This window comes from Pezoporus flaviventris, unplaced genomic scaffold (genome assembly GCF_033815535.1).
Source record: "Pezoporus flaviventris isolate CSIRO_AGI_PZ_B2104156 unplaced genomic scaffold, CSIRO_AGI_Pfla_v1 ptg000078l, whole genome shotgun sequence".
Classification (NCBI taxonomy): domain Eukaryota; kingdom Metazoa; phylum Chordata; class Aves; order Psittaciformes; family Psittacidae; genus Pezoporus; species Pezoporus flaviventris.
This window is the reverse complement of record NW_026892626.1, coordinates 19,506,970-19,524,251: the sequence shown is the minus strand read 5'-3', so window position 1 is coordinate 19,524,251 and position 17,282 is coordinate 19,506,970. Positions and strand designations below refer to the sequence as shown.

At 48.5% G+C, this 17,282-nt stretch overlaps 1 protein-coding gene across 1 annotated transcript; it reads right to left on the bottom strand.

Annotated features, from left to right (window-relative positions):
• Window positions 1–544: 544 nt before the first annotated feature.
• On the bottom strand, window positions 545–16,211 carry IL21R (interleukin 21 receptor). Its single transcript, XM_061474152.1, is given in 11 exon segments — window positions 545–1,476; window positions 1,479–1,610; window positions 5,360–5,441; window positions 6,252–6,348; window positions 6,659–6,836; window positions 7,239–7,390; window positions 8,697–8,893; window positions 9,543–9,648; window positions 11,869–11,943; window positions 12,585–12,625; window positions 15,826–16,211. Coding segments are annotated over 9 exon segments (1,764 nt in total). The 5' UTR covers window positions 11,924–11,943; window positions 12,585–12,625; window positions 15,826–16,211; the 3' UTR covers window positions 545–711.
• Between the last annotated feature and the right edge of the window lie 1,071 nt (window positions 16,212–17,282).

The following is a 17,282-nucleotide window of genomic DNA, read 5'->3' as shown; positions in this document are numbered from 1 at the left end:
CACAGCAAGAGTTTGCCTGGAATTACATGTTTTGAAGACTTTTCATTAGCAGTCTCCACCTGGAAAGGCAAAGTGTTTCTGGAGCCTGAGTTGTATTTGCTCTCTTGGCCACAGACTTCTGTGATGATTATATGAGAACTGGGTTTGATCACACCTCATGGTCAGAGCTGGGACCCTCCATAATTAACTAACGATTATAGCTGGGTTTAAAGAGCCAAAGATATTAGTAGGAAAAGTAATACCACCTGTGTTGTTGGGAAAGGGTAGGGGAACTTTAATGTAACAAACATACTTGGCATGGGTTATGCTTCTAAGATTCCATCTGCATCCAAACTCTCAAGTCATGTGATAATACCAGGGAAATTTAAAGTTTTGTTGTACTCTTTATAAGGTCACTGTCAAAAACAATTGCACATATACATAAGCCAAGGGGTAATTTCCAAGGTACAGTTCTTTTTCTGCCATTATAAAGGGGGCTGTGGGTGGGGGGATAAAAATAATAAAATCAATAATGTCAAGTGTGAGGCATGAACAGAATAAGGGGCAGTAGAAATAGGCAGATGTATTTCTATGCACCTAACAGTTTTCAGCAGTATGCAAGCCAGCTTACATGCAGTAAATTTTGCTTCTCTTACGAATTTTTCTAACACTTTGCTCCTGGCACAGTATGGAAAAGGTTGAACACTCTTGTTACAAGGCAACATCAAGTCCTTAGTTTGTCTGTGCTCCACTGACAGGGCTGTCAGAGCGACAGGAGACCCACTGCTTGACGTAGCTCCGTGGAAAATCCTCCCCCTCCTGCTCAAGAGAGATGGACCCACAGTTGGTCTGATTGTTTTGCTCAAATTCACAGTCAACCGGACTCCCACAGTCTGAGTCCACAAAGCCACTGTCAATAGTGTCCAAATCTATGCAGATCACAGGGTAACTGTCACCAGACCTTGTGATGTGGGGGAAGGAGTCACAGGAACCTTCACTGTAGGAAACACTTTCACCATCAGGAGAAGGCAGAGAACCTGGATTTTCCAAATCCCACTGATTAGGCTGCAAGCAAAGGACTTCTAGGATGCTCCCCATCCTTCCTTCCAAAGCCCTTTCTGCTTGCTGGTGGGCTGGGACATTTGTGCTCCGCAGGTGGTCTGTAGACACAGAGCCTGAAGCAAGTATTTTGTCTTGAGTGCTCAGGTCAGTCAGAGGCAAGTCGCTGGGTATCTTTCTGTCTTCATCATCAACGTTAACCTTGGGATAACCTGTTTCTCCAGCACTATCTTCCTCCCTGGTATGCTCATGTCCCCTGTATACACTGTTACAGTTGCATTGGCAATTACAAGGCGTGAATTCATCAGCCACAGTCACAGTATCAATGAATAAATGCCCGTATGACTGGTCCTGAGTCCCACTAGAGAGCAGGGACTGGCCATCCTGACCTGGGGCAGTCAGGCACGACACACAGGGCTTGCAAGGCAGAACACTCTTCTCATCTCGTGCAGCTCCTCCCGTGAGGTGCTGTTGGAATTACACATGGTATAAACTTCTAGGACTTCTGGAAGGACTATCCCCCATTCAAAGAAATCAAAAGTGATTTTTGAATGGGGTGCACCAACCCACTTCTGCACAAAGGGACAGAGAGGGAGAGAGGGAGGAAAAGAGAGAGGTTAGTGTCATCAGGTTTGAGGTTCTACAGAAATTACCAAAGTTCTTACAGCTTTAGAGGCAAAATGAAACTCTAAAAATCCCTGACTCCTCAAAGCGAGCAGGGTATGAGATGCTGCTGTCACCACATGCAGCAGCTGCAGGTGAACTGGCTCAACTGATTGAGAATGATTAGCTCTGAGAGGTTTGTGTGGCTTTGCAGTTTTCTCCATGCTGCAAAGAATGCCACTGCCCGTGGCAGCATTCCTTTGTGCATCAGCCAGAGGTCCCAAGCCACCATGTCTCCTCTGCCCTCTTGTCCTGGACACTGCTTCTCTCAGGAAGGATGGTCAGCTTCCCACCAGGTGTGCTGTGCTGGCACCTGACAACACAGCCTTGCTTTGTCGCTTCCCTCACCAGAGTTCCCTGTGAAGGGGGTCAAGACAAGGCTGCTTCCAATCTTCTGTCTGCAACCGTGTACCAGACCAGCCTTTTCTCCCACAGTGACAAGAAGGAAGCAGGAATAGGCAGCGGATGGAGACCTCAAAGAGCTGTAACCACTGCCTCTGCAGATTACTCTTACTGAGATGATTAGGGAGTGCTGCACACTGAATCTTGCCCTTCTGTATCACCATTAGTATTACATTCTGCCCTGTATTACCTCTAGATCACGAGCCCCTTGCATTCAGGCACATGTGTGAGTAAAGGCACCTCTGGGTTTCTCTGATCTAAGAACAAAGTAAAAGTTTCTGTTCTTTTAGAAGAAGTCATTGAATCAGACACTCAGATCACAACAAGCTTTAGGCATGTGCCACTAATGAATGCCAGTCCCACTAGAGGATTCTGCAGTCCAGAGGCTGGGCTCACCCCACACTCAAGACTTGGTTCTGCTCCCTGTCTGAGACTTGCCTAATGGCTGAGCTGTGTCAAGGCCCACCTAAGTGCACCACTTTCTGCCCTGTGATTGATTGATGGCTTGGCTTCATGAGTGAAGATTTGGGAAGGGCTTTACCCACACTTACTACAAGCGTGATGAGGACTAAAAGGGCAATGTGGGATAGGTAAATCCTGTTGGAAAAGGCTGCTTGGTCACACAGGATGTTGCTGAGCAAGACTATCATCTCCTGGGTCAACCTCGAGTGACCAATGTCCTGAACCACCTGCATGCATGGTTTGGTCTGCAGTTTCCAGTGCACTTTATCACCTGCCGTTTCATCCCTCGCCTGTCGCTACAGGGCTTTGCAAGTGTGGGTAAACCCTTCGGGCCTGCGCAGTGGATTTTTAGGTGAGGCACAGAGTGTGTGGAACTGGCTCCACCCTTTACACCTGAGGTGAGGTTTACCTGCCGGGGCCTAGTGAGCTTGGATGGTGACAGCAAAGTACTCAGGTCGTAGGCTTGGTTAGAGTGTCCTTCTCTTAGATGTAAGGCCTTACAGAGCTAAACGAGCTCCATCTGCCCTGGTTTGAAGTTAGAGTTGTCCTTCTCCTAGGATGGTTGCCCAAAGGCTAACGTTCAGGATGTTTCCGCACAAGACTGTCATCTCCTGGGTCAATTTCTTACTATTGCAACAACACAACAACAGTAGGGTAAAATATCTAGGCAGGATTCTGACTTGGAGGCATTCAGTCATAAGCCCGCAGATAGTAGCCTTGCACTCTGTATAATGCTGGTAACAACACTGGGCTTCATAAACACTGTGAAGGCTTCTGACAGAGAGCTGCATGACAGCTGTGTGTTGCCATAGCTGCCAGACTGCCTTAATCCTATCAGCCTCCTGCACAAATTGCACTCAGCGTAACTAGACATGAGCAAAGAATTTGGGAAGAGAACATCTTCACACAGCCTATTACCCTCTGAGACAGAGCATAGGAAAGTCTTCATTATAGTAGGAAGCACCAAATCTATTTTAATTTATTTTTAACCTAAGCTATGAAGACCTTATTATTAAAACTGTAATGGACAGAAAGGTATCTGAGGTGCTATTTGAAGAAACAGCAGGAAATCCCTTTGTAAAGTTCCTGCCCAGCGTGATCTTGTGTACACACAAGGGTAAACAATGTTTCTCTGCTTTCCCTTCTCTTTTTAGGTCTTAACTTTTCCTATAACATTTTCACTGCTTTCTACCCAGTCCAGGACTCTCGTCTGCAGAGCATCACTATTGTAATTTGCTGATCGTTATTCACAGACATAACCTAAGCACTTGCTCTGGGGCAGGCAGGGTGCAGTTGAACAAGCTCTGCATCAGCTGGTTTCTTGCCAGCTGAAAGGGATGAGTCTGTTCATGTATTAGTGATGTCACCACATCCTCTGACAGCCCCTGCCTGTGCATCTTGTGCTGTGGCTATGGGGGCAACAGCACAAGATGCTGTGCTGCTTTCACCTGCACATTTATTAAGAAGCAACTGAAGCTCATTCCCTTCTCAGCAGGGACTGAACAGAGCAATTAGCAAGACTGTAATTCCCACAGAATAGAGAACCCTATATGGCTTCAACCCAACAGGAGTGTGGCTCTTGGCATACAAGGTGCTCCCACTTCTATTGTGAGCACTAGATAGCCTGTGACACTCAGGAATTCCCACAGAGTCCACCTGGTCTTGGATCGTTTCTCCAAGAGCAACCAGCGCCACTTGCCTCACAAGAGGATGCAAGTACCCCTCTGGAGCAGATATGGGAAGCCGCAATAAGGCTGAAAGAGGAAGGCAGGTAAGAAGGGAGGCAGTTGCTGCCAACTTCAGCTTGAATGGCAACCCTCCAAGACTACTTGCTTAACCTAACTGCAAACATCAGCCATACAGCAGCGGGAAAGTACATGAGGATCATAAGGGCTCAAGGGCTCAGCTGGTGTCCCTTTCCCAGAGGGTCTAAGGAAAAGCAGAAACAAACAGCAGACACTGAAGTGTCTCAGGTCAGTGCTGCTGTAGCAACAGGGACTTGTTCAGAAAGAGGCAGTGAAGTCTGCACTGACATGCCAGGAGTTTACCGTTTCATAATGGCATTGTGAGCTGCTGTTCAGCTTAATACAACCATTATTTATGGATGCTCAGTGGTTTTAGTTTTGTAGCCTAAGAACTCCAGCAAACTCTGCAGTCTTTGCAAACCATTTTGCCACATGAGCAAGTTTGGCTGTTGTTAAATAGGAAGAGAATTTGGCAAGGCTAGGCAAGGTTACGCAAAGACACTTCCTGTACAGGGAGGCAGCTGCACTGTACTATCACACAGCAGTTATCTGCCCACAAAGCTCTAGCCATTTTTCAAGGATGATATGCAGAGCTACTGTCTGTACGAGTGACTCTTCAGAGGGAACTACAAATCTTGATGTTGAGCTCATGTCATGTGCAGAGGCTGGAGTAAGAGATGGCTCTAAAGTGAAGTCTGCTCCATGGCCTTGATGCAGCATGGGACTGGAGCTTTGGAAAAATCCCAGTTACTGTCCTGGTATCCCTTTGTCCACTCCCTTCAGGTTTACAGTCTTCACAGGTTATATATGAGCTCAGCTCACCCACTGAAACCTACAGAGAATAAGCAGCATGGATGTGACATAAAGGCCTTCATGGCACAGAGTAAACACTGGAGTGCTACTCCTTATATCTGGAGCTGTTTGGTATTCCCTTGAGATAGATTCCACCTCCCACTGCTCTAATAAGAACCCCTTGCCCAGGACAGCATGATGGGATTTTTAGTTTAATTTTGACATGTCCTCCATTTGCTTGTGTAGCCCATTAGTACCTTGAAATCTCCATCATGCACCAGGTAAAGTGGTTTGAAAAAGGGAGCAGGGTCTGGGATGCAAGCCATCTTCTTCCATAACCTAGAAGAGAAAAGAGAAAGACTTTATGCTTAAGTACACATTACAGATGCAAAACAAGGCATTTCCAGGTCTGATTCAGACAGATGCAGCCACCTGCCCAGCCTCACTGGCCTCACAAGTTAGCAGGTGGCTGAGGATGCAAGGATGTCTTGTGCTATCAGAGCCATCTAATGGCCTTTCTTGTGAGCCTCACAAGAGATGGGCCTCAGCCCTCAAGACTTGTGCACACAATATTCACGCTAAGGAAAGAGGTTTTTCTTTCCTTCCTGGAAAGGCACAAGCTTCTAGAAATGCATTTTCCCCTCAGGCTGCCCCTGGTCTGCACCTCCAAGCCAGAACTCTGCCCTGTGCACTTCTGTGTACAGGGGCTGTGCCAGCCCTGTTGTGCAGCATCCCAGCACCCTTTCCACTGTGCTGCAGCACCCCATCCCTCTGCAGTGGCACCTGACCCTCCAAAAAGTAGGGAGCCTTCAGCCAGCACTGAGCTGCCTGTGTCAGCTCTGCAAAGGGACAGGCCAGCCATGGCTATTGCTCCCGTCTGGCAAATGCAGAGCACAGACAGGACCAGGAGAACAGCCCAGGAGGCTGGGTAGCCCCTTCTCATCCCCATGTGCCATTGTCTTGTTCCAGCCAGCTGAATGGCAGCAGAGTGCCAGAGAAAAGCAAGGTGCTCTTGGCAGTACATCAGCTGGAGACCATACTTTGCTGCCTGTGCATGGATATACAAGATGCAAAGAAGGCTGCATGTGAATAATCCATCTGTAGCAACAGAACTGTAGCATTTACTCCAGCTTCCTGAAGCATTCTTACCTCTGCTGTTTGGCCAGAAAGGTTGTGATTGAGGCAGTGATTGCCACGACGCCACCCACCAGCAGCAGCCATCCCATGTCTGCTGTCTGTGTCACTGCTAGAGAAAGAGACAGGATCATTCAGGCTCACCTTGCATTTTTATCCTGGTCAAAAAGCAAGAGATGGTGAGGAGACACCCTCAGCTTCTACCCCAGACTTTCTCTTAGGGACTAGGCTTTGAAGGACAGTAAAAAGGTCAGTACAGACAGCACATATCAGCCCAGCCCTGGGGTTTACGTACTCACTAAGCAAACCAAACATGCCTGTCTTTACTAGACTATTTGTTCTAATTAATTAGTTTTGATTAGAGTTCTGGAAGTATTCTCTGCCATTGGGCTGGAAGGGCAAGGAGAGCTGGTTGTATGTACCTGCAGGGCCAGTTGTCAACAACAGCGGACGACTCCATTCACTCCAAAATCCATGATAACTAGTGCCTTCTCGGGGTCTGGCTCTCACTTGGAACTCGTACTCAGTGTTTGCCTGGAGTTCCCATGGCAGAATTACCAGTGTCCTTTTATCTTCATGAACAGCTTTAGTCTTCCAAGTCTGTGAATGATGAAACACCAAACACTCAGGGCTGGAGTGACTGCTCCTAGATTACCCTCACTGCTGCCCAGTGAGGAGCCCTGCAAAGTCACTTCCTCTGCTCTCACGTTGTTTCTGCAAGGCTGTGCTCTGGTTGGGCAGCAGCTGCATGGGGCCCTCAGGGATCCTTCCATGCAGGACAGCACGAGAAGTAAATGAACTGTCAGCCTTCCCCACAGGACCTAGTACTTCTTAAACAGCTTCTCAATTCTTTTTTCAGTTTTACCTGTTTTGAGTCCCGGCAAGCAAAGAGATGCCTTTTCCAAACCAGGAAAACCCTCCTCCCCACCAGTGCTCCTGTCCTGGTTGTGAAGGCCCCCTCTTCGCTACTACATCCTACTTGATGGTAAACTGACATCTCACCTCCCTGGTGTCGGTCCTTCTCTTGTAACGCAGCTGATATTCCAGCTCCTCATTCAAAAAGTAGAAAGGAAAGTTCTGGTAGATGGTTTCCCAAGAAATATTGTAACCCTCTGAGAACACAGCAGTCAGATTGAATGGAGGCTGTGGTTTGACTGAAAGACAGGATGGTGTTACCCTTCCCAACATTACTGCAGACAAGGGGTGGCTCAGCATAGTATCAGCAATGCAGAGCAGGCAGGGAGCAAAAGTGCCCTGGCAGGGTGGGGCCCCCCTCCACAGGACAACATCAACACCACTGCTGCCTCTCAGACTGGGCCGCTATGCACGGAACCCCACATCTCAGCACATCTCTCTAAATGTGCCTTCTGCCTGTCTCTGAACCTCCTCATCAACTAAGGAACAGGAGAAGATAGCACAAGGGGCTAATACCAGCTGGGAAACAGCACCTTGTTCTTCCCATGGCATAGGAGGATTCTGTGTAGTCATAGTCACTTGTACAGTGACTATGCGTAACAGAGACATCAGGAAAAGCTGACGGTAGTGGACACTGCGTAAACCCAGTGCAAATCCCTGTGTCGTAAGTGCCTAAAAGACAAGCTTCTGTATCCCCTGCAGGCTGTTTTCTTATGTCCAAAAGCAGTAATGCACAAACTCCAGCCCTAGGTCTACAGGGTCCATCACTAAGCTATGATGCCTTTGCATGGGGACATCTAGGAGACATGCAAAGCACCACAATATTCTGTCAATGGAGACAAGACGCTTTCCTGAAATGTTATGGTATTTTTTAAAGAGATGACACTTCTCAAATAAAGTTTACTTTGAGAAGAATCCAAGTAGATAAATCCTTTTTCACACTGCTACACAGCGCCTGTCTGCCTGGCTAACCACCCCTTCTTGTCACAGTTTGCGGCACAACTAGGAACACACCAGCATTCCACCAAGTCAACTGAATTGCTGCATCCAAATCTTGTCATGCAGAAGAGATGGTTTGGAGTTACCCCAGACAGAACTGGCACATCCATTATGTCTGGGACATCTTGCGCCACCCACAATGTCACGCTGGTTCAGGTATCCGCTGCAAGAGCCTTTTGGGCTTCCTGTGAGGACATTTGTGGCATTTGCAACTAAAGCAATTCCTCCTGGCCTTCAGGTTCTAGCCAAGAACAAACACCTGCATAGTCTACATATGAGACTGGTCTAAGGTAGAAATGTATCACTCTTGCTTCATGGGGGAAAAGAAATTTCCCCACAAAAAGACTCAGACCAAGTCAGCCCTAAGCTCAGCCTCAAGCATTAATGTTCCTGTAGTTTACAATAAGAGCACAGTGCTGTGTAGGTGAGTGCACACCAAACACAGGCCCCCAGCACTGCCTGCCATACTTGCTCCTTGCCCAGACTATCTAGGGGACAGGTACAAGGCCAGACAGTATTTATGAAATCCACCATTTTTCTACTTACTGTTCTCAGACATATAAAAGCCATTGGAAAGCACATGCTGCTTATCAGCTGTCTCTGTAACATCCACCTGGACTTTGATATCTGCCAGCAGTTCAGTCATATCCACAGTGCACATGTACTCTGTGTGACTGGTGTTCCTGGACAATTGCAGGAGACTGCAGGCAGCCACAGTGTTTTCTGGAACTTCCTCGGAAACCCTAAAAACCACCAAAAAACACAAACAAGTCCACATCTGCCACATGCTGTAGTTTGACTAAAGCACCAGGCACAGAAATGATGAGAAAATAAAAGCAACATGTTCAAATAAAAATATATGTTTGAACTTTGACAGTTTTTGTGTCCATCTGCTGTCTGTCTATCCCCCTGCCCTTCTCCTTGTTCAGCTTAAGATCTTTGAGAACAGTAGGAAAGTGTTTGTGGAAAGGAAAGCTGCTGACCAGGGCTACACAGTTCAGGACTGCACCCACTTCCTTGCTGGGGCAGAGCGGCAGCCACATGAAGCTTGGACAAACTGCAGGAGCCCTTCCAGCACACAGGAGTGAAAGTCCATTGTTAACAGCAGCAAAAGGCAAGATATTCTCAGGGCAGGAGAGAAAACAATGCCAAAGAAACCAGAGGCAGTGTAGCAGTCAGTGGCAAGCAGAGTAGTCAGTGGACACAGGAACCAGGGATCCTTTGCCAAGGGAAATGCCAGCTGACAACTTGAGTGTGAAGTACCTAGTAAAAACCAGCATGGCAGCAAGAACAAGATTTCTACCTAACAAAGGGGTCAGAAGGACACTGCTGTGCTATGGTCATCTCAGAAGTTCCTGCTAACTTCATTTTACTCATCCTACTGAGACACACCATGTTGCAGTGAGGTTGTATGAACTGGCACCCAAGTCATTCCTCAAGACGCAGGACAGAGTCTGTACATAGTCCACAAAACAAGTGAGGTTTTCACAACATGTAGCTGTAGGTTGGGAAAGAGAAAACACAATATCAACTTCCATGGTGAAGCAAGCAGAACTTCATATCAATATACAGAGTCCTCAGGACTCCCACTAAATCTGAAGGTAACAGACTCTGTGACAGCCCCCCCCCCCCCCCCCCCCGAAATCTCCAGTCTTAGAGAGCACGATGTATTCACCTCTATAGGAAGGCAAGTCACTGACAGCAAGGTAAGTGTCAAACAAAAATCTATTCAAAATGAGGTGGCAGCAAATGGCATGTCAGCATGCAGAAGCTGCTCAGATCGTGCTCAAATTGCCAAAATTATCTCTGTCCCCTCTTATACAGTCACTATATCAGAGTCACATACTATTTCTGCAAGAGCCCTGGCTTATGCAGCACGAGGCATGACTACCCCATCACAAACAGCAGCATATTGAAACAATTTTAGTGGTACCATTTCCTAAACCGAGTTCTGTTCTTTACTGCTTTCATTTATGGCATGGACAGGGCATTTTGCACATTTTAAAAAGTAGTATTTTAGTAATTCTTTCTCTACCACGCTCTCTGCACACTATGTTTCTATAGCTTGCTATCTGCAGCATCATTACTTTTCGTGTCCAGCTCCAGGGGCTTGGAATATACTTTTAATGGAATTTTGGAAAAAAAAAATTGCAAATTTGTAGTTACTAGAACTTCCATAAATCATTCTGATAGTAAAGTGACAGGCACAACGTATTAACCACTGAAACTGAAACAGACTTCTAAAGAGAACTTAAGAGGAAATGGTAGGATTTATACTGGTCAATAAGAAAATGGTCTAATTTGAAAGCGTTCACAAAGCAGTTTTTATGCTCTTCTAATTGTTCTGCAGGAGCTCTGCTCATGTATCGGTATCTGGAGTGTACTGTACAACAGCACTGCTGTTCTGTGCATAACACACTTAAGTTATCTCCCTGGATTTCATGGCAGAGCAGACAGCGGCACGGTGAGAAACGTCTGCATTGGTGAGTCCTCTCCTAACATGTCGCATCTTGGACTGACAAGAGACACTGCTACAACGCCAGTAAGGAAAGGCCTGTAGGAGGTGCTGGTGCAAACCATGCCTGCTACAGTGACTATTCAACTCTTCCACGTAAAGTATCACCCCTCTTTGATGGGAATAAAATTGTCATCATCCAGGGAAAGATGTCAAGGTTGTTACATCCATGTAACATGGTCGTGTCCCGTCCGTTCCCGCCCCCCCCCCCCAATCAGGACTGCTCCCAGCCTCATGAGATTAATAATCTCATAAAATAGCTAATTAGTATTCTTCTATGCTGTTATGTTCATCAGCCAAATGGACTATTATGCTTAAGTAGCTGGTAAGCTGCAAGTGTATCTTTGGGCAAGAATCTGTTAACAAAATTAAGAAGATGGCAGATTTTTACTGTAAAGGAAATAATTAAGTGTCCCAAACCCAGTCTGACCTAGGATGAATTGTCCATCCTTGGTAGCATCAGAAACAAAAATCAAATACTTTTAATAGAAGACTCTAGCTTGGTCCAAACTGAAATTAGTATAGGATAATTCCCTGGCTAGTGTTACACAAAATTCAGACCAGACATTACAATGATCCTGCAAGGCAGGAAGATAAACCTCAGAATTCATCTTTTCTGCTAATTTTGGTTTGGAGCAGGTCCAATGCCCTGCCTAGAAAAGCCTGTAAATGCTAAACTTGTGCCTGCTCCCTGCAGACACTGCAGTAGCTGCCTTTTTCTGCCCAGCTGACCTGTTCAGAAAGTCAGCTCTGAGTCAGCTGGAACCTGCCTGGTGAGTAGGAACCAGCAAGGGGGTTTGGGGGAATGACACTGACTGCACGGTGCAGCCCTGAGCAAGGGAGCTTGGACCAGGAGAGGTTCACTCCACTGTCCCTGGCTGGTCTGCCAACAGCAGCCATAAGCCCCAGGGATATCCTAGTCTTGGCCACCAGAACTTTTCCTATGGCAAAGGTGGGGTTTGGGTGGTATGCAGTCAGGCTGAGCTCTGCCCAGCTGTGCATCTCCTTGCATGTGCCCTCTACTACCCATGGAGCCTCTTGCATAACTCATTATCCCATGGAACCTTCTCCCCTGGCATCCTATCTTGTGTTTGCTATCCCATGACAATTTAGTAGCATGCAAATCTCAGCAGCGCCTCTGTCATAAGCCACTAAGATAAATCCTATGGGTGTACAGCCTGGGAGAGATATCTGGGAACTTACTGTACTGGAGTAAGAGGAAGAAGGAAATACTCTGGAGCCACAGTTTGTTCCTCATGGTGATTCTGACTGGATGTCCTGGGGGGGGGGGGGGGGTAGGAAACAAAACAAAACAAAACCAAAAAACCACACACCTTAAAAAGTCCCAAACAAACAATTAAAAGTTCATCTCTGCCATCTCTCGTATGATAAAAAGTTGAGGTAGAATTAATTTTGCTTTCATTTAAATGTCTAAAAGTAAAGCGCCTGATTTAGGCAAGTCATCCTGTGTGTACCTACTCCATGGGTTAGGGAGAGTGACCAACAGCCCTGCCAATTGCTGGTAACCAAGTCAGTGAAATCTCTGCTCCTTGCCAGCAGCATGTGCTCAGAGAAGTCAGGAAAGCGACTGCAGCCACAGTCTATCCATGCAACAGGAAGGCACTTGAGTTAAGCACTAACCCATGTTTTCTTCAGTGGTTTCCTGCAACTAGAAATGGTTTGCGAATAGGAGAAGTGACATTGCTGTGGCTTCAATATCTGTACAGTGAATTAGTCATAGTCTGAATGTCACTGTGGGTCTGTATAAGCACAGCTTGTGAGAGAGAGCTCATTGGTTTGTTCTACCCATGGTTTAATAAGCATGGAGTTCCTGGTTAAGAGACTCCAGCAAGGCAAACCAGTAAAAAAACTAAAAAGCTTCCCATATGGCACAGAAAAGAATGATGTACAGTACTCACTTCAGGGAAACGCTGTCCTGATGCACTTTGGTGAAGAGAACCTGCAGAGAAAAGGACAGCAGGATGTTTACAACAATATGAGGAAACAGCATCGCATACGAATGACTGCTCAACCCACAGCCCCCACTCCAAGACCAACCCCAGAAGCCACATAACACACTAAGGCTGTGTTTTCACAGCATTTAACGTTTACGGAAACACACAGATGTGCATGGGAAGACTCAAAATGAGCTCCCTGCCGAGTACTGGGAGTCCTTCTCCTCAGGCTGCTCCCAGTCCCTCCGCTTCCCAGCCCGGATCGATACCGATACCGGGTGCCGTGACCCAAGTGCAGGAGCAGGTCCTGGTTGCCTCGTCCCTCCCCAGCACCAGCAGCGAGCTGCAGGCCGTCACTCAGCAGAGAACGGCAGCGAGGCCTCTCCCACCCGCGGAACATTTGTGGTGCTGAAAAATTTCCCAGGGTTACTCAAATAATGAAAGCAAAATAAATTTAGCAGCCCCCAGAAAGCCCCTGCAGCCCTGCACGGGCTGAGCCTTGCTCTCAGGCACCAGGGTCCAGATGAGATCAGGAGGCTCCTGGGAGGTGCCCCAAACGCCTCACGGCCGCAGGCCTGCGCTGGGAGCAGCCGGGGTGCTGCTGCCCCTCCTTTCCTGCCAAAGGCACTGTGCGGGTGAAGCGCACACTGCAGCTCGGCATGGCTCCTGGCCCCTGCCAGCCTGCCCCAGCTGCTGCGAGCGGCAGGACAGGAGCTCTTTCCCCACACTCCAGCCCTTCCTTGTGCACCACACGTTGCCTTGAGGAAATGCCTTTTCCTGACCCCTCTGGTCCCAGTTCAAGCTTTCTCTGTAGGGTAACGATTGTCACCACCGCCGTTTCTGGTGGCTTCTGATTACTACGACCCAGGCCACTGTCTAACCCCACCTTGTGCTCCCTTTCATCCTCCCACTGCTCTTCTCCAAGTTCTCATTCCTTTGAGTGCTCTCCTGCCCCCCGGAACCTCTCACCTGACCTCATGCTAGGACCACCTGCACCACAAGAGCAGATGCCCCAAGGTGGGCAGGCTCCCGAGGCAGCTTCTGGTCGTGCCTTCACAGCATCGAGGCCCCTCCTCTTCGCAGCACATTTCGCACAAGAACCGTGTCACTTGCCCTGGACACACGACGCATGCACTTGGCCACTGCCTTTTCACCTCCTCCTCCTCCCTGGGCAATACCTGGAACCTGTAACTGCTGGGCTCAGAACATCCAGGGCTGCCCTGGCTTAGGAGGGCAGCAACCTGCCCAAACGGGCCCGTTCCCACCCCAGAGCGCGCCGCCTGCTCCCCTCAGCCCTTGTGCCCTCCTGGCTGCACCCCAGCGCAGGCCACGGCGCGGGGCCCCGCAGCAGAGCCCACCTCCGTGTCACTGCCCACGACTGCCATGCTCTGCAGTCCTGGCCACCCTGTGGGGCCGAAAGGCAACTTGCTGCCTCTTCTTCAGCAAGGGAAGGAAGGGCTGGGCCGTTAGGGGGGCTCTGCAGCCCCAGTGCTTGTTTCAGAACCCAACTGGCAGTGCCCCAGTGTTTCATGTTCAAGCCATTTCTGTAGCTCCCTCATTTTATCCCCACTCCTGCCTAAATGGCCAGAGCAATGCAAGGGAAGCCTTTGCTGGTTTTAGCTGCTGGACTGTGATTTCTTTGAAGTGCCATCCCTATTTTCCTTCCTCTGCTCAGAGAATAGCCTGTACCATCAATCCAATAGTACAGGAAGGACTGAACAGGAAAAAGTCAAACCAACAAGCTCGTCAAGGAAGACGTCTTATGGAGATATCACAGGCTGCCGTTACACACTGGAGAGAGGTTAACATAGAAGGTTGTAATCTAGAAGGAGGCTTCCTGAGCAAGAGCACGGTAGCAATAATAAGACAGAAAAGCAGTAGGATGGAAGGAGGCAATACTTCCTCACCCGAGGCTCCACTGTCCCGTCTCTTACCCTTGCCAGTGCATACAGATGAGTCCAGCACTTACCCCTTCACTTCTTGCACAGTTTTCCTACCTCAGTGTAGTGGGAAAGCACTGCTACCTCGAAGTGCACCACAGAAAGCGCAGTGCTGTGAGTCTGACCTCCTGGCTGTGCTCCAGGTTGTTATGACGAGACACGGATTCATGTGCAGAATAGCTGGGAAAGACGCAGCTCTGCAGCAGTGCCTCTGTGGTCTTTGCTGGCTGAAAGACCTCATGGCTTCACAGAGATGGATAGCGGACCCTGTTGTGAGGCTTCCTTCAGTCAGGCCCTCTGCAGGCTTCAATCCCAGCCTGAGATTAAGGCCCCTGCCTTTCCTACATCCCTCCATTTGTTACACTCTTCCATTTGCTTCCATGTGACAGCACCTTGCTCGTGTGATTGTTCACTTGGAGGGAAGAATGGCAGTTGGCAACGAGCAGAGGCAGGAACTTATTCCCTGTCTGGCATTAGAAAAGTCCTTTCTACCACCTCACTTCAATTTCTCTGTGAAACAGGGGGTCTGAGACAGCTTCGTGCATCCTTGAAACACAGCTATTTAATTCTTATAAAATGTCAAGCATTGTACAGCTGCTAAGCACCACTGCTGCAAACTCTGTAGTGTCCTACGGAACACTGTGTGAGAGCACAGGAATAAAGCTGATCAGCCATTCATATAGATGCGCACATGTAAATGATACTACAAGGTTTTGATATACCAGAGGATAAGAAATATGACCAATACAGACAGACATTTACAGACACAAAGATGATTTTAGCGAAGGATCTGGTAATATGGTGCTATCAGCCGCCAAAGATGGTTGCAGTCTGAGCTCAAAGTTTGAAATGTCTCCAGGAAATGTAGATACTTACCAAACTTCCCCAAAAGAACCCTAATTAAGAACTCAGTTGAAGTGAAAAAAACAAAACCAAACAGCCCCCTCGGTATTTCCAAGCATGAGAAATACATGTCTTTGCTACATCCAGGCAAAAAACCGTTCAAGCCCCTCAGTCACCCCCTGTATAAAAACAGAGCTTTCTTCTTGAAGAAAAGTTGATTGTCAGTGTATACCACCATCTAAGCACAAAGCCAAAGCAACAGGGAGACAGAAAGATTCTCTAGGTGTCCAGTAGAGGCCAACAGCAACGACAGTAGGGGCACAAGGGACACGTCAGCTACAAGAAAGCTTTACAGTGAAGTCACAGATATCAAGCAGTAGCAAACTGGCAGCAGCGAAAGCTGGAGGAAGCATGAACATTACCTTGCCCTGTCCCTGTCCTCTCAACTGTCCACTTCAGCCTTCCAACACGTCCATGGCTGGCCTGGCTAAATCACCACTGCGGATGCTGTGCGCGCAGGAGCTGCAGAGCAGGTGGGTCTCATGAGCACTGAGTAAGGGTAAAGCCTGCTTGTGCACAACCCGGGCTGTAGGTATTGGAATACAGTGATAAATGGGGGTTGACGTCACCACTGCACCAGTATTACTGTGCAGATAGAAGGATGTGGTGAGCAGAGGAGGCAATGAATTTGGGTCTAAACACCCACACAGCATTTATTACTGTATTGCTCTGCTCTGTTCCTCTCATGTGAGAAAAAGGTGGGGGAGCAGATAAAAACTCACAAGCCTCCAATCTAAAAGGCCATAGAGGCCATAGTGGGGCTAGTGGGTTAGAGCTTTGCAGTGGGGAGGCATCAGTTAAATGGCCAAACCTAAGTATATAGTACAGTGTGTATGCCACCGGAGACAGGAACCACTGCACTGCACTTCCACCTGTCCCCAGCATGGTCTCTGGGCCCAGGGCAGCAGCACCAATCCTCAGACCACAGGCAGGGAGCTGGTCTGGCTCCAGCAGGGGAGAGGGGCTCACCCCTGCGCTGCCCTCCTGCCTGCAGCTCGTGCCTGCGCTGGAGCTCTGTAGGTTGCAAGGCTGACACTGAGGAAGGGCAGGCCAACCCACCCCTGTGTACCTTAAAGGGGGCTGCAAGGAGTCCAGTGCATGTTCCTTGTGTCCTTGGGCAAGAGGGAATGGAGCAGCGCTAGAAGGAGGCTTTGCATGCTCAGCAGAGTGTGGTGGTAGGAGGGTAAACAACAAGGAGCTGGAATAACCCAAGGAGACTGCAGCAGCGAAGCAGGCACAAAGCAGCTGGGTGCAGGGTGAGCAGGCTCTGTGCTCAGCCCCTGCTGCACCCACCACACAAAGACTTGGCACAGCACAGCATGACCAGCCAGGCAGCCTGAGGCACCAGATGCACACCCAAGCTGGGGCCAACTCTCACCCAGACCTCAGGGCTCCTGAGGTACCTGTAAGGGAAATTACAGACATGGGAGAGTCAGGCTGGTCAGACTAAGTACAGTACATAGTGCCTGTACATGCGTGCATGTGCAAGTACATGCATGTGCACATGTGAAGCTGTGCAAGTAATCCAATGTGAAGAGCAACAAATAGTCTTGCCCCTGCAGAGCAAACACTTAACATCCAACTGGTTCTTCAGCGCTGGGAGCCCAGCACAGTGTGACCCATCAGATCTCCTTCATTGCTGAGGACTGTACCCACCGTACACAGCCTGAGAAGAACCATCATGTAGGACACACACGCAGGATCTCTAGGGGCCCTGATACTTGTTCCCACCTGGCGCAAAGTACATAGGTGCATCTCCTGCACAGAACAATGCAAGTCAGTGGGCTCAGTGCCCAGTGCCTACCTCCACAAGCACACA